Genomic DNA, 20,370 nt, shown 5'->3' on the forward strand with positions numbered 1-20,370 from the left:
GCTTGCATTGACAAATTGACTAAAATTCAAATGTTGCTCATGCTCTCGTGTCCTCAAGTGGCCCTGAAGAGAATGTGTCCTTTTCCCTCAGTGGGACATACACTTGTCATCTGCATCGCAACTAAAAGGCAGCAAATACGAAAGTACAACGAAAGCGGCAAGGGGCCTAAAATTGAACCTTGTGCAACACCAAAGTTGATCTTATCCTCCCTTGAGACAGCGCTGCAGAGGACCCGCGGGAACCAAGGCTAACACATTCATTCATGTCATTCGAAACTCTTCAAACCTGTCTGTGACATCAGGTTCCTCCAGAATTTTGGAAACAAAATGGCAGCTCGGAAAGGGGTGTCAAATTTGGCGGCACCCCTCGATGGCGAGCGGCTTCTAGAGTCGGGTTTCAAATTTGGGGGGCCGACAGCAGAAGACAGACCGCCATCAAAAGGGGCCAAGCCCAAGACGGGTGTGCCTTGAGAAACAACTAAAAGGTGGCGCACCCCTGAAAACACCAAGGGGGATGGATGTGCCGACACCAAGTGAGGTTTTGCTTCTACAAAGCCCTACAAGAGGAGACCTGACCCCAGAAAAAAAGTCAAAGAAATAAAAAACAAGAGGGGTGCACCCTTGCAAATGCCAAGAAAGGCTCTGCCAACACAAGAAGGGGCTGCAACCCTAAAACTAGCGAGAGGGGCTGCCTTGCGGGCGTGTGCGTGAATGACCTTAAGCGGCGCTGCCTGGAAGGCAGCAATCGTTCACCGCGGTTGTCAAGGAGACCAAATGTGCCGCATGCGATGACTCACGCGCCTCATTTTCGCCACTCTGCCATGTGAGACGGCGGAAGAGGGGTGTGCGGCGGGGGCCGCGAGAACCCCGTCTTCTATAAGAGCGCATTAGCAAGGCCGCCGCCTACCTATCGATCGCCTCCTTCGTTTTCATTCAACTCGATACCAAATCGTCTCGCTCAAAAGCACCTCACGCGTGGCGTCACACCTCCGATGAAAGGTCTGGGCAAGGGAATCATCGTGGTCATATGTCCCCATAGATCACATGCAAGGAGTGTGAAAAAAACAACAAAACTGGGATTAAAGTGAGGAAATCTGGCGGCCTCAAACGAAATGGCTTCGGACGAGTGCGTGTCGTTATTTTGCCGATAGCTCATCAACCGATGACACACACCGAAACACCACTTTTGGTGTTTGTTTCATGCAAGAAAATTCTTGAGAAAGTCAGTATTCATGTGATGACGAACTGATCGAAAGGTGCGTCGCAAATTTAGCTGGCACAGCATGACACTTCCAATGAAGGCTTTTCAAGAGTTTTGTGCAGATGTGTCCTCACTTTGATGATGAGGAAATCTTTTTTGTGTTGCGATCCATCCATGGACCAACTCCAGGTGAATTGGGATCGCTCAGCATCACAACTGCCGTTTCAATTTCAATTATTCATCCAATAATTTGGGAGTTGAAGCGGATTTCAACTCCCAAATTACATTTTGTCGTCGTTGCCGGTTTTTTTTTGACACGCTGGTTGTTTGCGTTCCAAAAAGGCGCAGATCCACACCCACTCGTGTCCCGTCTTTATTTTTCCCATCTGATGAGGAAAGCAGCAGAAATATCTTACAGGGGGGGTCACTTTGGTTATTTACAACATTTCCTTTGCATCGCGAAAGTCATGGGAAAAAAAAACAAGAGGGGAGACACACACACACACACACACACACAAAGGAAAGTGGGGAGTTGGAATCCGGCGTGGCCTGACGGCGGCGAGGGCTGACGACGAATGGTCGGAAATATCACGTATCGCGAGGGTTTGTTTTCCTTGCTGCTTTTCACGCTATCATGGTATAGCATGTGCCGGCGATATCACCGGGGTAGCGTGAGACAAGCGCGAGCTGTAGCGGTGACACGGCGGCGATCAAAAATATTGCAATATCGCAAAGGCTACCTTTTCTCAAATATCCTGACGTCCTATGGAGACTATTGCCACCACAGACAGCGACGAGCATATCGCGATACGATTTCCAAAAATGGCGATTTTTGCGGCTCGATACTAGATTTGGACGAATGGCGCCGTGATCAAATATGGCGATATCGCCTCATCGGGCAAAGACTGTCCAATTATTTTGTGGCACGATTCAACGGTGGCGGCGACAACCTCTCGCGCTGTGGTTCAAAGTTTCAAAGAGGTGATCTTGCTCCGAAATCATGACGTTACCCAAATGTCCCGATAGCGTCGTTAAATACGGCGAAAGCGTCGCGGTGGCAATCGCTCATGTCGGCCACAAATGTCCAGACTGTGATTTGTCCAATTGCATCGGTATCATATCGTGAATCCGTGACAGATTCCGCTTGTCGAGTAGAAGCAAATAAATAGCAAGAGAAAAAGCGCAATTCCAGCGTGCGCTTGGAACGTGCGCGGAGGGGAGTAACAGAGACCAAGACAATCGAAAGCCGCCGTGCCACATTCGAGCCTCCCGCGTAATAAGATGAGGCCTTTGAATCATAAGGGACATTTTTCATTTTAAATCCCACAAGGTGATTTAGCATTGCGATGACTCCATTTTTAGACTCGCTCACTCGCCCCGGGGGGGCCGATCTTAATGATGCCGCCGCTGCTACTTCTTCACGGGGAGAGGGGAGGAAAGGGGAAAAAAAAAAGTTCCATTACAGCGGCGGTGAATAATTCACCGGGATGGGCCGAGTGTCGATAGCAGGCGGCCGGCACCCGAGAGGAAATGGAAGAGAAAGAAAAGGACAAACGGGCACGGAGCCCAATCAGGAGTCGCGCGTCGAGGCCTTTCAAATGTGGCATCGAGGTCAAAGCGTGGGACCGTCTCTCGCGGCCAGCCGAGCGCAAAGTATGGATTCTCGATGCATACGGTCATCGCTCAGGGGGACGCGAGACGATCGGCAATTCTGCTGCTTTTGGACCGACATCACGGGAAGAATGGCTGACATTGTCCGAAGGAGGAGAGACTTTCGCAATGGTTTTGTACGCGCAGAGGATTGACAAGCAGACGGAGGACCTGTCACAAACATTCTCTGGGGACAGAAATGCTTCCAAATGGCCCTTGCGCTGCCAATGTCCAAATCATCAGTATATCGGGACACCGTCACCATTTTTGGGCCACTCGAAACGCTCGCGGAACCGCGTTGCGCCTCGTCGGCGTATTTCCGACTTGATTGCAATATGTCGGCCAAACGACCTCACGTCCCGCCGTGCCCATTTCCGCATGTGAGAAGCGTGTATATGCGTTGAGTGAGGAACGGATGTGGCGAGGGGAGCGCTCGGGGGAGCGTGCGGCACGTATAGCCAGCGGGAGGAAACAAAGCTAAACAAGGTACGTTAGCGCCACCGTCAGGCCACAGACGAAAAAGAAGCAGCTACTTTTGGGCGGGGAGTGTCCAGGTGAGGTCAAACAGGAAGCGCTGGCGGCGAGGAGGAGGAGGAGGAGATCAGATGGGAAGTTGGAAGGTGATGTCCACTTGGGCTTCCTTCGCCAGCGAAACGATTTCCGAAAGCCTGACCACCTGCCGACACGTGCCGACGCATGACACGGCATTTGGCGGAAGCCCAAAGTGTGGGTGCGCGCCCGCCTACCATTTTGGCAGCTTCGTCCAAGTCGTCGCAGGCCAGGATTTTCAGCGGGCTGGCGGCAATCAGAGCTTTGGCATCGTCCACCCGCGTACCTGCCGGGAGCGGGCGTCGAGAGCGACGGCGTGTTTTGCCGAGGTCCCATCTCAACACAAGGCGGCTTCCCGACCGCGCGCCGACGAGCAACGACTTTTGGGTACCTTGCAGTCGCACGACGATGGGGATCTTGAGGTCCAGGTCGCGGACGGCCATGATGATGCCCTGGGCGATGACGTCGCACCTCATGATGCCTCCGAAGATGTTGACCAAGATGGCCTGAACCTGCGCGAGCACACCGGCGCGCCGTCAAGTCGGCCGCCACGCCGGGCGGGGGCCTTTTTTCCTCCGCGATGGCGCGCGGCGCTCACCTTCCTGTCGGACGTGATGAGCTTGAAGGCCTCGGTGACCTGGTGGGCGGTGGCCCCGCCGCCCACGTCCAGGAAGTTGGCGGGCGTCCCCCCGTGCAGCTTGATGATGTCCATGGTGGCCATGGCCAGGCCCGCGCCGTTCACTGCGATACAACATGACATCTCGAGTTAGCGCTCGGGAGGGGCGCTTCCGACGTTCGAGCTCAGGAAGACGTCGGCTCCAAATTTGCCGTCCGACGTGGGCTTCAAATGTTCGCGTCAACCTGGCAAGTAGGCTTTCGACGTTATCTTCAAAATGACAACGTTAGCTTCCAACGCTACGCCGAGGGTCCATTTTCGATAGAGCGCCACGTATCATACGGTCTTTTCGATGACCAGACGCACACCCCGGATGTCCGTCTTTTATTTTTTCGGAGCCGCGTGACGCACCCAGGCAGCCGATGGTTCCATCCAGGCCGATGTAGTTGAGGTCGGCCTTGGCCGCCTGCCGGTCTCGCGGGTCCTCCTGGGTCCAGTCCTGAAGGGCGAAAACCTCCTCCTGCCGGTAGGCGGCGTTGGAGTCAAAGTTGATCTTGGCGTCCATGCACATCACTGGAGGTCGGAAAGGCAAATAAGCGGGAGTTTCTCTCCGCATCGCCAACCGTCGCGTACGTGCGCGCATACCGACGCCCGAGGAGTCCTCCACCATGGGGTTGATCTCCAGCATGGATGCGTCGTACTTGATGAAGACGTTGTAGAGCTTGATCATGTTCTCGGCGGCCTCCTTCTGCAGCGGCTGCGGGAAGCCCATCTTCTGCGCCACCTGCGGCCCAGTCGCACATGGTGAGCAGCTACTCGCGCGCCTCCTTATCATTATTTTTGGGGGGTTCGATTCTCTGATGCTTGCGTAACAAATCCACTTGGTGGACCGACGACCGTGGCGAGCCGAAACAGCAGCACCAGGTCAGGTGCATTGAACGACACCCCCCCCCCCCGGGCTGTTTTCCTTGTCAGAGGGGAACATTTTTGATTTGACTCGGGTGTTAAATCTACAATTACTAAATGGAGAATCCTACAGAAGCCCCCCCCCCCAAAAAAAAAAAAATTTTTAGAAAACAATTCAAAATATTTGCCGAATATAAAATTTTGTTGTGAAAATATTATGATTTTTATTTTTTCCAAAAATACTGCTTCCAACATTACAACTGTAAGAAATATCGTTTTGACTTTTTTGGAGAAAAAAAAATTGCTCTTTCAAAATATCCCCAGTTGTTCTCTCCAATGCCGGCCAGGTGACGAGATCTTACGAGCGTTTGGAAAATCAGGAATCCTTTTTGATTTGGTCATACCGTTCACTTTGGTGTGACCAACACCGGAATTTACGAGTCCTCCATTTCCATATGACGACATATCGAAAAACGAGGCTCGAAATGAACGGGGGAAAAAAAAAAGTGACTTTCATCTTTGGCAACTTGTTAAACAACAAGATAATGAAAGTCATCCAAAAGTCAAGCGGCTCAGAGTCTGGTCTCCGGGAAAGCGGAATTGTGATGGCCGGCGAACGCGCAAAGCGTGAAAGGACGCTTTGGGGATGCGGGCACACACAATCGCTCTTATCGGGCGTCTTTTTCTTCTCTGCGATGGCGAGCGTTGGGATCGATCCCCACCTTGAGCGCCTGTTCCATCTTGATGCCGTCCACGATGTCGATGGGCTCCTTGACAATGGCGTCGGGATTTTCCGCCGCCACGTCCTCGATATTGACGCCCCCCTGCGAGCTGCCGATCAACACGGGGCCCTGCGGCAAACGCACGCGCACAAACGCCGCTTTCAAAATATCAACGTGCACTTCGGTCTGAATGCCGCGAGCACCTTTTGTCCTTTTCTAAATGCGGAAGTCACATATCGATTGTTACGCTCCTCCGAATCTCCCCGGCAAACCGCTGCGAGCGTGTTTGTTTAGGGGGAAGAAAAAAAAGAAAGAAAGAAAAAAAAAACACATCGGAGAACTTTGCGATACGCTGCCATCGAGTGGCGTCCCCGAGCGCAAACATCTCACAAACGGTACGAGCCGCTTTCCCGAAATCTTTGACGGCAATTGAATTGAAATGGAATGAAAAGTGTTTTGGGTGATGGAAAATCCAAATTTCTTCTGAAAGAAAGATTTTGGCGGTCGAGTGCGGGCGTACCTGGAAGGACCTCTCCATGGTGATGGCAAAGTAGTACTCCCTGCGCGGGTAGCGCCGCTCGCAGACGAACACCCGGTTGCAGATGCGACCCGCCTCGCCCGTCTGCTTGGTGTACAGCTTGCGCCCGATCATCTGCGACGAAATGTCCCGCGCCTCCTCGGGCCTGCCGCACGCCACATTTTGCAAGGTCGACATGTATTCCCGCACAGTTAGTAGTTGGCTCTTCCAGAACAAATTTCAAAGAAAAAAGGAAATGACATTTCACCGCGACGTCTTCCGACATTTGTTGAATGCGCTCGGTTTGGGAACGCACTCGCGTTTCAAACCCCGAGTCGGACAAAGTGCTCGAACTTTGCCCGTGCCTGAGGCTCGAGCGAGCTCGTACCGTTTCCGCGGCGACGGAAGGAAGCGGCGCGCTTACGAGTAGACGATCCGGACGCCTCCCTTCAGTCCGCCCTCGAACGTTCCTTTCCCGCGCCCGCCCGCCAGCACCTGAGCTTTCACCACCAGGTCCTTGGAGCCTGACGGCCACACACGAGGAGGACACAGAATAACAACGCCACATGGGAGCGGGAGCTGCTCAAAATCCAACTCCATTCAAGTCGCACCACAACTAGTAGGATGAAAAAAAAAAAAAAAGGACTGAAATTCCGTTGACATATTTTTCTCCTAAAAAATGCGTGTCATCTGATTTCATTTTTGTAAAGAAAAAGGTCAAGAAATCTAATTATTGTTGCTGTGTTTCTACTTTTTTCCTTCTGACACGATTCACTCAGATTTTACCTGTGTAATATTACGTTTTATTCCAAAAACATGACTATTCTTTTAACTTGTTTTCCCAAAGAGAATTCATCCTTAAAACATTTTTTTTCAAATACCGTACTACTGTATCTTCATTAAAAATAAAAAATCAAACATAAATGTATGGTCCCATTTTGAAAAGAGTTTTTGTGCATGAACATTTTCTCCCCGAGAAATGACACATCTTTTTTTTCCCTGGCTTGCTTTCTTTCAACAACAAAAACCCAACTGCATTCCTAGTAGCCACGTTGATTTTCTGGTGAGGGGAGAGTAAGCGGTGGGTGCCCTTTGTAAAAAAGGGCCCCGTCAGTCAAGTGACAGGACGGCTGTTGTCACCTGACGCCACTGAGGCGCAGACGCCATGTTTGGCAGCACCAAAGGCTACTTAAGACACACACAAAAGCTCAACGGAGCGCATTCTTGCTATGTCGCAGACACACATGCGTCTCGTTGGACCTCTGTCGAGGACTGTTCGCTCGATTCGATTTTGATTCCTTTGTTTGCGCAGCGGCCCGAGCGTGGTTTTTGCTTTACCGGTACTGACCGATCTGCTTGGCGACGGCGTAGGCCTCGTCCGAGGAGCTGGCCACCATGCCGGCGGGCACCGAGATGCCGGCGTCCTTCAGCAGTCCGATGCTCATGTACTCATGGAGGGACAAGCTCCTCCGCTGCTGCTGCTGCTGCTGCGGCGGCGGAGACGTCGAAGGGCGGCCTCCAAACAGACTCGAAGAACCTGCCAGGACCTGGGCACACGCGCACAATGAAATGAGGCGAGCGGGCGCAAGTCATCAAATTTCCATCGCGAGCGCCATTTCAGCAGCCGCGATGAAATGAAGCTGATCCTCGGCCAGATTTACATTTCAAATATGGATGCTGTCGCATAGCTCATCGAGCACCTTCTCGAGCGGCGGTCAACCAATCACCCGCCTCAAGAAAATGACAATTAAGAAGTGAGCGAACCCTGCGGCAGGGGCGTCAAGTCACTCGGCGAAGGATGATGAGGAGCATCGTGGTGAGGAGCGAGGATGCCAAAGAAGGCGTCGACATCCATCGTCTGGTTCAAATTGACGTTGAGGTGAGATTTGTTTTCAGCAAAAGTAATGTTGAATACTATCTACAATCGATGAAGTGAAAACTGAGGTACCACCCCAACGGAAATAAAATATTGAAAAAGAATAGTTGAATAAACAGGTGCCAAACGGCAGTATGGGGGAGTGGGGGGGGAGGGGGGTCCCGCTACATGTTGAACGGCCAAACACCCACGTGATCGATTCCGACGTTTGACGCGTTTACGACAATTAATGTCGACGTTCGGTATCTTGTTTACTTGCATTAGCTGTGCTGCGCTGACACATTTAGCTCATGAGAGCGGAGGATAAACACACTTGTCCGGTTAAAGTTGGAGGTCACCAACGTGTCAGCTCGCTGCCAACATTCAACCATCAAACGCCAACAAGAGCAGGACTTTTGTGCGGCTATTTAAGGCTTGGCATTAAAGCTAGCATTCGCGTTCAAAGGGGGGCTAGCAATGAGGCTAATGTCCGTTTGACCCTGTCACTTCCGTGGCTGCTGCGGGGGTGAAGGAGGCCGTGACGGCGTCCCTCCGACCGGCCGCCCGGCGACCGAAGCCTTCGCTTTCAGGTGGTCAAAAACTCACCTTGGAAACGGAGCCCATGGCGCCTCTGGGCGCCGAATTCTTCAGACTTGCCGTCAAACGGCCGCAGATCAGGGACGCCGCCATGTTTGCTTGTCGGGCGACGACTGGTCGTGCGCATGCGCGGAGTACGGTAAATTCCAGCCGGCGTTGCGTTTAAAAATGTAGGACACGATCAAACCGATGTCAAGCCGTTGACCACCTTTTCGACAACGTGCGTACGCCATAACCCGTTTCAAATGATGCACTTCGCGTGTTCCTGAAAGCGTCACAGCCATGAAATTTGCAGCCATCGTTTTGTTCCGAATGCTTCCTCACCATAAGTTTAGGTTCGTAAACTAGCAACATTCACGATTCAACAAGCGACACAAACAACAGTGTGTCAAAGCGAGGCTACACTACCACATGACTTTTATTTCTTATCCATGTACGCACGACGCACTATTCTCGACGGTCCGCGAACGGCACATGGTCAGGCATCAGTTGGTTACTTTGATCTCGAATAACGTGTTTTTAAAAGCAATGTCGTGAAAACAATTACCTATAAAACGTAATTAGCATTATTACTAAGTTCAGGAACTTGCATCCAACAATTATATAAAGTCATAGAAGAAAACGGCGATGTTTCTAGAGTCTGTGAGAGAACGACACGGCTAGTGAGCTTATCTGCTTTTTTTGGGGGGGGTCTTCATTAACAATTGAATTTCATCCAAGTCTTCAATGAAATGTACTCATTCCATCCGTTTCCAATTGTATCTTTTTTTAGGGAGAAGGTAAACTCCGGTGTCCCCGGCAAACAAACTTGTAGTTGAATGACAAAGCCCAGTCGTTCCTTTTTACATCATCAAATAAATACCTGTACAAAACCCATTTCGACTCAAAAGTTTTAGTGACAAAAATAATTCGGGACACGACAAAGGCACGCACGCAAAGATCTTTCAGTCCGAGTCGCTGCTGCTGCTGGAGGAGTCGGTGGACATGGCCTCCACGTCGTCCTCGTTCTCCTTGTTGTGCCCGGGCGGCTCCAGAGCAAAGTCGGCGGCGTGGTGCGGCGGCAGCATGCCCGCCGACAGCTCCGACGACTGCCAGGGGTAATGCGGCGTCAGCACATCTGGGAGGAAGGCACCGGAGGCGAGGCGTTTACAACCGGCAAACGAGACAACGGAAGGACGGCGTACCTGGTAACCTCCCGGCGGCGAGGGCGTCGCCCGGCAGGTGTCCGTTGACGCCGTTGGTGGGCAGGTTGGCCATGTGGCCCAGCACGCCGCTACGCATCTCCAGGTCGGTGGGGTACGGGCGCCGCGGGTCGCCTACGCGAGCAAAACCAGTCGACTTGAGTGAGGCGTGCCGTCCGTCTCCGTTGCCTCGGAGACCTTTCCGTCTGGGTTTTCGGGGAACGGAGCGCTCGCCGGACAATCGCAGGGCAAAAGCGGTCGGACCAAACCTGGCAGCCAGTTGAGCGGCGCGCACACAGCGTTACTGGCGCTGATCCTGTGCGCGTACTTGATGAGCTCCTCGGACGATATACTTCCTGCGGGGGACGACGGACTTTCAATCAATCGATCGCGCGACGGACCGGTTGCGGAGACGCGTCGCCGCACCTTTCCTGGCCCGCTCGATGGACTTGAGCTTCTCCTTGGCCTGGTAAACGGCTGTCGCCTGACGACGGAGGGAGAGCGGTCGCGTGAACGCCGGCGTCCCCACAAGCTAACCCAAGCGCCGGTGCGGCTTTCGGCATCCAGATAACGAGCGCGCCGCCGCCCAAGTTGCGGCCAGACGACTCGTGGGACACGCGAGCGTTACGGGACAGATGATTTGATTTGATTTGATTTGGAAAGAAGCACGGACGGGCCCATATTTGATTCGGACAGCGTGGAAACCGCGGCTCTTAAAAAAGGTCCAGCTGGGTGAAAAAAGGATTTGGGCGAATCCAAAATTTGGGGGCCGGCTCACGCCTGATGTACACGCGCAAATATCTCAATCGCGGTATGAATATGTCCAAACACTGGTAAATGGGGTCGCTCGGATCTCAAGGCGGCAGCGTCAACGCCGGAGAGGACGCGCGCGTCGGGCAAAGGAGGAGAGACGCACCAGGATGTGCTCGGCCTCCTTGAGCTGCTTCTGCAACTGCTGGATGTCGCCGTCTCGCTTCTCCACCTCCTTTTCCAGCCGCCGCATCTCCCGGTGCACCTTGCCCTGCCGTTGGGCCACCTCCATCAGGTCCTGGAACTCACGGTCGCGCTGCACCAGCAGCTCCAGGATCTGACACCGGCACACGGAAGCGCACGTCTTAAGGCACGCACGTTGAGATAAACATGCAAAGGTAGACAAGTGCATCAAAAGAAACGTATCCGGTGCCATTTGTGGCCAAAGCGGATTTCAAACGCTGCGATTCAAATATTAGAGCTTCTAGTCGACTTCATTTCAGAATGAGCCTTAAGTGTGCCTCGACATGTGGCAAAGACTTTCTCATGACGACCAACGCGAGCTCAATTTCGCGCTTTTCACAGGCGCGCGCAGACGGCCGGAATACACGACTTCGACATCCTTCCTTGATGCCGCTGAACGTGCTACTTGCCTATCAGACGGGGCTCGTGGCTTCGGAGAGAGCGCGAGATCACAAAATCAGGCGCGGAATAGATCGATTCGACGGTCAAACTCGCGAGTCTGCCGGCTTTTGAATGCATCTAAGTTTCTCTTGACCGTGGACGTGCCCGGTACCTGAGTGTCCTCGCCGGGCTGTGGGAGTTTCTGACTTCGCGACAGAGCCAGCATCTCGATCAGTTCCCTTGGAAGGAAAACAGCGGTCAGAAAGCGCCACTGGAGAGGTGACTGACAGACCAGGTGGACACAAATAGCAAGCCAACTCCTTTTAAAAACGAACGCAAAGTAACGGTATTTTACTTTACCGAGACAAAACCTCCAAATCGTCCAAAACATTCAACAGACGCTCTTTTGTTGGCTTCACCGTCACGGCGGCAGCCACGATCACTGCCGCCATTTCCGTATTAGAACGGAAACGGAAATGACGCAGAGAGCGGAAGCTAGCGGGGGCTACCTCGCGCGCGCGCCAGTGTGCGCGCGCGTGTGCGCGCGCGTGCGCGTGTCAATCAAGTCAAGTCAAGTCAAATCAGCTTTATTGTCAAAAATGCTCCATGTGCAACATACAGCACAGATGAAATGTCTTTCTACCAAACATGCAGTGCATTGAAAACATACACAGCTAAAAATGAGGGCAGCGAAACCGAACTGCATAAAAAGACAGAAATATATAAATAGAAACAATAAATAACAACAGACAACCAAGGGCACTTGTCATTGTTGCGAGTTAAAGCGTGTGCTATCTATCTACTGTGTGTGTGTGTATATATGTATATATATATATATATGTGTATATATATGTGTGTGTGTGTGTATATATATATATATATATATATATGTGTATGTACACACACACACACACACACACACACACACAAACGCACAGCATCTATTGCCTTCATTGTAAGGCTCATATAAGGCTTTTCATGTTTTGTGGCTCCACACAGAAAATAAAGTCACTGTTGTTTGCCGAGCCGACGTCAGCGGCGTCTTCCTTCCCCGCTGCCGGCATCCAGCCGCCGAGTGGAAGAGGAAGTCCAATCAACTCCAGCCACACCCGACGTGTCCCGCGCGTCAAAAGGAAACGAGCGCAAGTGAAACGTGACAGACAACAAGCGCGGGAAAAGGAAAGGGCGGCGAGGAGCGCGGCGCCTACAGTACGTGGGCCCCGCGGGAGCCGGGCCGCAGGACGCGCAGAGTGACGATGTGCCCGACGGCCCTCCGAAACCACGGGTAGAACAAGGCGTAGATCAGCGGGTTGGCGCAAGAGTTGAAATCCAGCAGGTAGAGAACGTATTGCGCCGACGACGAAAAGCCCAAATCGCCCACCAGAGCCACGATGTAAAAGGGACAATAGCAAAGGAGGAAGACCAGCACCAGGACCCCCAGCGTCCGGGCCGCCTTCAACTCGGATCGCTTGGCTCCGCGTGGCGGCGCGCCGCCCGCCAGGCGCGAGCGCAGGGCCCGCGCCTGGGAGGCGGCCGCCGCGAACACCCTCCCGTACAGGGTGACGATGACGCACAGGGGAAGGACGAAAATCACAATCAGATCCAGAATGCCCCCGTCGACGTCGACGGCGATCGCGCACTCGCCGCGGCACGAGCCGCGCCCTCCCGGGCGAGCCAAAGGCTCCCCCAGAAGCGCGCAGCAGTAAAGAAAGGACAACAGCCAGCAGAGACAAACGCAGCCTCGGATTCTCTCGACGGTCACTTTGACGCCGTAGCGCAGAGGGTCGCGAACGGCCACGTGGCGCTCGGCCGAAATCAGCACCACGTGGCCCACCGAGGCCGACGTGACCGCGAAGGACGCCAAGTGATAGCAGGAGCAGGCCGCGTCGCCGAAAGCCCAGCAGCTCGCGCTCATGTAGATCTCGCCCGGCCACACCACGAGGCCCACCAGGAGGTCGCAGACGGCCAGCGAGAGCAGCAGCAGGTTGGTGGGAGTGTGCAGCTGCCTGCGCGCCGGGGAAGGAGAAAAATTCAATAAAAAAGACCACAAGACAGAAGAGACACGGCGTCGGGCGGGCCGCGGACAAGCGCGCGCGAAAGGTGGCGTCGCGGGCGAGCTGTGAAGCGCACGCGCCTGAAGTGGGAGATGGCGACGATCACCAGCAGGTTGAGCAGCACGGTGAGCGCGCACAGCAGAAGCTGCGGGAGGACGCCGCCGGAGGAAGCCGGGGGGGGCTTCCTGCAGGAGAGGTTGCCCAGCTGCGGGAAGCACAGCTCCCGTGGCTCCTCCGCCTCCATCCGGCCGCCGCCCGTGCGGCGTTCTGTCTGAGCCGCTCCGCCGGGCGCCTCCTTTATGTCTTCGAGTACCTCCCCCCCCGGCAAATCCGATTGGAGCAAAGTTCCTCCGAGTTTGCAAAGTGCGGCCGCGAGCGCCGCGCGCTTCGACGCTTACGTCGATACGTCTTCCCATTCGGATTCCAAGATGGCCGCCGACCGCTTCCGGGCGTCCCCCGCCCAAGAAAACGGACGGGCTTCTTCATGTCTGAAGGAATCGCTTGAAATCGCGTGACCCGATATGCCGGACTTGAGGGCGCGTTATGGCCTCATTTGCACTCAGAAAGGCCCCCAACCGACCACGGCTGCTAGCAGCCCGGCCGCCAACAAGTCCCGAGTCATTGTCGCAAGAGCGGAAAGAATCTCCGAGAGGGACGTTGAGCGCGCGGGGACGTCCGACGCGACGCCGCGGCCGTCCGCGTCGGCCATCGTGCGGACGGCGGATTATTTCTGCATTGAAGAAATGAGATCCCGTCGCCCCCCCCCCCCGTCAATTCAGTTTGGTGAATCCTGGACCGGTGACACCTGGGAATTTTCAGCCGCGCGCTCGGTCCAGCCTCCGTCTTCGTGGGCAACTCCCTCGAGCCTTGGCGACGTTTGACACTCGGGACGGCGAGACATCGTCGCGATTTCGTCCCGGGAGGTTTTCGCGTCACGTGTGAACATCTTTCATTTGCCGCCATAAGGACGCGGTCGGATAGGGCTTCGCGATTGACGCCGGCGCCGCCGGCCCGTCGTACATCGGGGGCCTTTTGGAACGGAGGTTCCTCTTGCGGTCGCGCATCGTCCCGCCGTATGATTCGGACGCGGCGAAGACGGTCGCGGTCGCCGGGAAGTTGGAGTTGAAAAAGACGCGGCGAGGCCAAGCTCGGACGGTTGCGCGCTTTTATTGTCACAACGCAAACGCGACACACCAGCTCAACGATGCTTTCACGGAAGTGACGGCAAAATAGTAGCGCGAGGGCAAAGCGACGTCCGTCAGATGACAATTTTTTTTTTGGGAGCACACCGAGTCTACCGCGGGACAGGACGCGCAGAGTGACGATGAGTCGAACCGCTCGTCGAAACCACGGGTAGAACGGGGCGTGGATCGGCGGGTTGATGCGGGAGTTGAAAAAGTAGACGTGAAGAAGAAAAGTCCTGAGCGGAGAGCTTCGGGAGCCGCCTTGTACGAAGGAGGCCGCGTCGTAGGGACAGTAGCGCATGAGGAAGACCGGCACCGGGACGCCCGGCGTCTCGGCCGCCTACGGCTCCGACCTCTTGGCTCGCGGCGGACGCGGGGCCCGCGCCTGCATGGCGCGAGGGAAACAAACACGGACAAATCAAACGACGGCGGCTGCCTGAAGTGGGAGATGGCCGCGATGAGCAGCACGGTCGGCGCGCAGACCGACGGCAGCGCCGCGCCCGAAAGGACCCCGAAAAGAAAAAGCCGCTCGGAGGGCGGGAGACGACTTCCCGCAGGAGAGGTTGGCCAGCCGCGGGAAGCGCAGCTCCCGTCGCTCCATCCGGACGCCGGCCGGCACTCCGGCGCGGCGACGGCGCCGCGCCGCGCGTGAGGGCTTCCGGGCCCTCCCCCGAGACCGTCCCGTTGGATCAAAGTTCTCCGACGGCGATGTCGCCGGGAGCGCCGTCACGGTCCGCGCGTACGCCCGACCGGAGAAGCCGAAATCCACTCTGCGCCGTCTTGACCGTAGGTGTCAAAGTCGGGTTCCGGGGTGGCCGTCCCGTTCCAACGCACCCGATTCAAATGAACGGGTTCAACGTCAGGCTTGCGCAGAGCTTGCTGATGATCTGATCATTTGAATCGGGAGATTTGGAAGACATGCGGGACGGCGGCCCCCCAGGACCTGACTTTGACCCCTACGGTCTCGACCGAGCATCTGGTGGAAAACGACTTTCCGTCGGCGGTTCAAGTGAAGACATGTTTGCCCTTTCCTAGGAAGACGCGCGTGAACCGGCGTCAGATGCCGCCGCGGTTCAGAGAGGACCCCCCCCCCCCCCCGCACCCAACGAATGGCTAACTTTGTCCCGCCGTGCCCTCAACACAAAAATCACTTTATTCGTCGTCCATGAAAATAAAGGCGGGGGTAGAGAAGTCCGCCGGAGCCCGCCTGGCCGCCTGGCCGCCGTCGGCTCGCCGGCAAGGCCTGAAGAAGCCCGAAAGGAGCGCCGTCGTTTTTGAGACCTTGCGGCGCTTCGGTCCACAAGATTCCAAATCCAAGAAGGCCGCGTCCGCGACAACAAGTCTCTTCACTCTTTATTCTGGCAACATCCAGAACGGGCCCCCCCAAAATTCACTTCGCCCTCCCCCCAAAGTGGCCCGGGGGGGGTGCTGAATTTTCAAAGTCGTCGTGCGCCGTGCTATCGCCATAGAGACTTTTCATTGTTCGCCGACTTAAGATGAAGACATCCTTTAGTTGTCCCACACTGGGGACATTTACAGTCTACAGCAGCAAGGTCGGGGCCAGAAAGAAGAAAAAACGTTCAATGAAGTGCGCTATAAATACAAATACGGACAAGGTCGTAGTGCTATTTACAATTGTTTTTCACCTCATTGAATTTTTTTTTTTTTAAATTCAGCAGCCTGACAGCAGTCGGTAGGAACGAGCGAGCGGCGGGCGGCATCTCTCCTTCTTGCGGCGCGGGTGGAACGGTCTCTGGCTGAAGGAGCTAGCTAGTGCCGTCAGGGCGGGCTGGAGGGGGGGACTGTCCATCATAGCTTTTAGCTTAGCTAGCGTCCTCCTGTTGCCCACCAGGGAGCAGCCCAGGACACAACTGGCCTTCCGCTCCGGTCTCTTTCCGTCCCGGGCCGAGATGCCGCCCGACCGGCGGACGATGCCGTCGCCGACTTATAGAAAGTCTTAAGGAGTGACCCCCCAACCCCAAAAGACCTCCGTTTCCCGAGTCGGCTCCGTCCTTTCCTAATCGGGGCGTCCGTGTGAGTGGCGCAGTCCAGACTTCCCGTTGGGGCTCAATTCCAAAAAGTTGAAAGGACTCGTCGAGGTCACGGTGCCTTTGGGAAGGTGACGCCGCCTTCATCGGGATCCGCTCGATGAAGGAAAACAAAAACAAGATTGCCGCGCGTCGGTTTCCCGGGAGGGACGCGGGCATCGCCTCACGTGTTGCGGTGTTGTTTTCACACGTCTAATTGCGAGGCGCCGTCAACACGGCGCGCTAATGGGCCGAGGTGTGAAGCGGCGGCGCCGACGCGGCCGGCGGGCCCCCCCCGAGGACCGTCCTCCGGGGACGCGGCGGGCGCGCTCCGACTCGGAGGTTCCGCCCGCCCGGTGTCGTTTCTGGCCGGCAATGCCGGAATCCGACCGGATCGCTTTGCGCGACTGGGCCTCGGCCGACGACCTGGCGGGGAAAGCCCGTTTTGGCTCCGCGGCAAACGGTGCGCCCGAGCTTTTGGGGGGGGGGGGCGGCAGCGGCGAATTTAGAAGGGCGCTCGGGCAGAAACGCGGGCCTTCGCACACATCCGCACGCGCGCTCGGGCTTTGGCGAGGACGGCGCCGAAAGGTGACGGCTCGGCCGCTTCGAGCCACGATGGACTCCCCTTGAGCCTTTTTGGTGGCTCCGATGGTGACGGCCGGGACCGGACCCGGCGCGCGTGACCAAAACACTCCGTTTGGACACCCCGATTCGGGGCCGTCCAAGTCCTTGTCGTCGGGGCCCGGTCTCCCTCGAAGGGCCGCGCCGACTCGGAAACCGGATCGCCATCGAATGGCCTCCTGGTATTCGGACAGTCCGCAAGAATTGGACGTCCAAAGTCGTTCGGAAATGGGAAGCGAAAAGGCTCAGCGCTCGTCAGCGAGCTTTTACTGGCGCGAGATTTGCCGTCCGAGCCCCCCGCGCCTCGACTTTGACGCGCGGGGCGGCAAACGCTTCAGGGTGTCGTCTGCCTCTCGGCCCCAAGTCGGCCGGGACGGCCCCCCCCCCGCCGGTGACCCTCTTCAGGATCAATGGATGCAATTTGAAGGGCCAACTTTTTTTTTTTTTTTCAATTGGCGGAGCTAACCCTCACCCCGGGCCGGGCACGTCGGGCTCCGGGCCCGGAGTTTCGCACCCGCGTCCGAGGCCGCGGAATCGACGGTCCCGAAAAGCCGGACTCGGCCCCACTCATCCGTTTTGAAGACGACTACGTTTGATATTTCTATCCATCGATAGACTTTTTGTCTTCTACTTTCTTGCCTTCGTGACGTCACCGCTGTCAATTGGGAATTTCTCCATTGGGAGACAAATGCGGGTTTTCTGATCTTCTCCCGCTTGCTGTAACGTCGCAGGACATGAAGTTTGACAAGCGGCCGCGCGGACCAATGGGAGGAAGGCGGAAGAGGAAGCGCCACGCCGGCAAAGGGAGGGAGGGGAGGGACAAAGTCACGGATAAAGCGAGCGGACCCCGAGAAGGAAACGCGGCCGAGCTCCGCCTGGGCGCGCGTCTCTCTCTGGCGCCGACCTGCGTCCGTCTCTCCTCCGGTCGAGCATGGAGCGCGAGGAGCGCGGGGAGCTGTGCTTCCCGCAGATGGCCAACATCTCCTGCCGGAAGCCCCCGCCGGCTTGGTCTCAAGGCGTCCCGGGGAGTCTCGCGCTCTACTTGACCTGCGCGCTGACCGTGCTGCTCAACCTGCTGGTCATCACCTCCATCTCGCACTTCAGGCACATACGCGCTTTGTTTCTCGTCGGCCAAGCCTCGTGACTCCATCGCCGCCGCTCGTCTCCCTTCTTTCAACGTCCGGCGGCCGTGCTTGTGCGCAGGCAGCTGCGCAGTCCCACCAACCTGCTGCTGCTCTCGCTGGCCGCGTGCGACCTCCTGGTGGGCCTCCTGGTGTGGCCCGGCGAGATCCGGCTGAAGGCGGGCTGCTGGCCGCACGGCGCCGCCGCCTGCTCCCTGTACAACCTGGTGTCCTTCGCGGTGACCTCGGCCTCGGTGGGCAACATGGTGCTGCTGTCGGCGGACCGCTACGCCGCCGTCTGCCGGCCTCTGCGTTATCGGCTCGACGTGACGGTGCGGCGAATTCGACTGTGCGTGTGTTTGTGCTGGTTGTGCTCTCTGCTCCTGAGTAGCGTCTTGACGACGGACGACCCGCCGCGCCCCGGCGAGCGCGCCCCCTGCTACGGCGAGTGCGCCATTCGCATCGGCTACGGCGCGGCCGTCTCGGACCTGCTGGTGACGTTCGTCCTCCCCCTGGGCGTCATCGCGGCGCTGTACGGCAGGGTGTTTGCGGCGGCCGCGGCTCAGGCGCGAGCCCTGCGCTCGCGAGTCGCCGGCGGCCGACGCTCTCTGCCGACGAGAGCCAAGAAGTCGGAGCTGAAGGCGGCCCGGACGCTGGGGATCCTGGTGCTGGTCTTCCTCGCGTGCTTCTGCCCGTACTACTGCGTGACGCTGGCTGCCGGCGACTCGCCCGGCGCCTCGCTCGCGCTGGACGTGTACTACCTCAACTCGTGCTTGAACCCCTTGATCTACGCCCGCTTCTACCCGTGGTTTCGAAGGGCCGTCAAACACGTCGTCACTCTGCGCGTCCTGCGGCCGGGCTCCCGGAGGGCCCGCCTGCTGTAGGGCGGCGGCGGGCGCGCGCCTCCGCAAAGCGCCGCGTCTTTGAAATGCGCGCGCGACGCCGTCCTTTGCGTCTCCCGTCGTGCCCTTTTTGGACGCGGGACCCGCAGGTGAGCCGCCGGCCGACGCGTTCGCCTTCCGTCACTCGTCGGTGTGAAGAGGAAGCGCCCCGCCTCCCGCCGGTGTCTCGCCCGCTTGCTGCCATCGCACCCGACCCCCAGCCGCTCTCCCGCTTTTTTAAAAAAAACATTTTTTTAACTTTTACTCTCGCAAACCTCCGCCGCGAGGTCCAAGTGTCCGTCGGGGCTGCGTTTTCAAACAACAAACCGTCTCTGACAAGAGCAACCGGTGCTCGTCCCACCTGGCCTGCGGCGCTCCCAAAACACGCGATGCTTTGTCGACGACTTGTTGGCCTTGTCGCGTCACCGAATGGCCACCGGAGGGAGCCAGAGGCCCAAATTTTAGGCCACGAGAAAAAGCGACACGACCGCTTTTTACGCCGCCGTCCGGCGATGTGGTTTTCAGAAGCCATTACTCACATCATACTGTCGTTATTTATACCGAGGGAACAATTACTTTGAGTGGTTTTTTTTTTACAAATATGATGAATGATAAACCCTTCTAACTGCAGCACGTAGAAAGTGGCCGTGTGTGTTTGAAACATAAAAAGGTGGAAGAATCGCACACAAAAATACACCGCGTTCAACTGTGCGATTTTCCGGTGAAAACCAATCCAGTTGATGTGTTTCGGGTTGTTCGGACATTTTCGGGCAGACTCGCGTGTAGGACGAGTTGTGGTCCTCCAGAGGGCGCTCCGTGCACACTTTTCTTTCCCCCCGTCCTGTTCTGTCTCGTGTTGGGCGTCACGTTTTGCAGTCTCAATAAATCTCGAAACATCAGCGCCTCCCACCTGAATTCTTTTTTGGGGGGGGAAACGTTCCACTAGTAAGAATAATGACCTCCCCCCTCTCCGATAAAAGGAAATGCCTGCCACATTCCAACTTTTTACTGCTAAAATTGCTACCCGGTTTTCATTCCGTTGGTTTGTTTTGACCCCCACCCCCCTCCTTCCCCCCCCCCCGCCAGCTAAGAATGTTGGAAAACAACACCAAAGAAAAAGAAAGTCAGGCAAAGTGACGCGAGACGCCATTGCGAGAGGTGACCGACCCTTGCAGCCAAACCTCTTTCGTCTTTTACGAGCGTCCACGCGGCGACTCCGCTTTTTTCAGGCGACCGGTTGCCGTGGAGACGAGTACGCCGGTTGCCATGGCGACAGCGCGCTGGAGTCGTGGAGTATGCATTCACAATCAAGAG

At 56.3% G+C, this 20,370-nt stretch overlaps 3 protein-coding genes and 1 pseudogene across 5 annotated transcripts; 1 reads left to right on the plus strand and 3 right to left on the minus strand.

Moving 5' to 3' along the window:
- Positions 1-1,561: 1,561 nt before the first annotated feature.
- On the minus strand, positions 1,562-8,734 carry sucla2 (succinate-CoA ligase ADP-forming subunit beta). Its single transcript, XM_086123961.1, has 11 exons — positions 8,623-8,734; positions 7,510-7,708; positions 6,586-6,685; positions 6,165-6,327; positions 5,645-5,773; positions 4,662-4,800; positions 4,428-4,589; positions 3,999-4,141; positions 3,792-3,912; positions 3,598-3,686; positions 1,562-3,527 (listed from the first exon to the last, which is right to left on the minus strand). The coding sequence occupies exons 1-11, from the start codon at positions 8,704-8,706 to the stop codon at positions 3,453-3,455; spliced, it is 1,404 nt and encodes a 467-aa protein (XP_085980087.1). The 5' UTR covers positions 8,707-8,734; the 3' UTR covers positions 1,562-3,452.
- A 755-nt stretch (positions 8,735-9,489) lies between these two features.
- med4 (mediator complex subunit 4) lies at positions 9,490-11,632 on the minus strand. The gene is made up of 7 exons (XM_086123964.1): positions 11,529-11,632; positions 11,341-11,407; positions 10,711-10,881; positions 10,221-10,278; positions 10,064-10,150; positions 9,798-9,929; positions 9,490-9,730 (listed from the first exon to the last, which is right to left on the minus strand). Exons 1-7 carry the CDS (start codon positions 11,618-11,620, stop codon positions 9,558-9,560), a joined length of 780 nt encoding a protein of 259 aa, XP_085980090.1. The 5' UTR covers positions 11,621-11,632; the 3' UTR covers positions 9,490-9,557.
- A 621-nt stretch (positions 11,633-12,253) lies between these two features.
- Positions 12,254-13,466, minus strand: LOC147198680 (trace amine-associated receptor 13c-like). Of its 3 annotated transcripts, none has more exons than XM_086123673.1 (2): positions 13,391-13,466; positions 12,254-13,175 (listed from the first exon to the last, which is right to left on the minus strand). In XM_086123673.1, the coding sequence occupies exons 1-2, from the start codon at positions 13,464-13,466 to the stop codon at positions 12,373-12,375; spliced, it is 879 nt and encodes a 292-aa protein (XP_085979799.1). In that variant the 3' UTR covers positions 12,254-12,372. The 3 variants fall into 3 exon arrangements, with proteins under 3 accessions (XP_085979799.1, XP_085979798.1, XP_085979797.1); XM_086123672.1 differs by having other exon boundaries at positions 12,254-13,170; positions 13,299-13,466; XM_086123671.1 differs by having other exon boundaries at positions 12,254-13,174; positions 13,264-13,466.
- Positions 13,467-17,927: 4,461 nt separating this feature from the next.
- On the plus strand, positions 17,928-19,911 carry LOC147198681 (trace amine-associated receptor 13c-like; annotated as a pseudogene).
- The last annotated feature ends 459 nt before the right edge of the window (positions 19,912-20,370 follow it).

This window comes from Hippocampus guttulatus, chromosome 11 (assembly GCF_054856545.1).
Source record: "Hippocampus guttulatus isolate MCC_2025c chromosome 11, RoL_Hgut_1.0, whole genome shotgun sequence".
Taxonomy (NCBI): Eukaryota; Metazoa; Chordata; class Actinopteri; order Syngnathiformes; family Syngnathidae; genus Hippocampus; species Hippocampus guttulatus.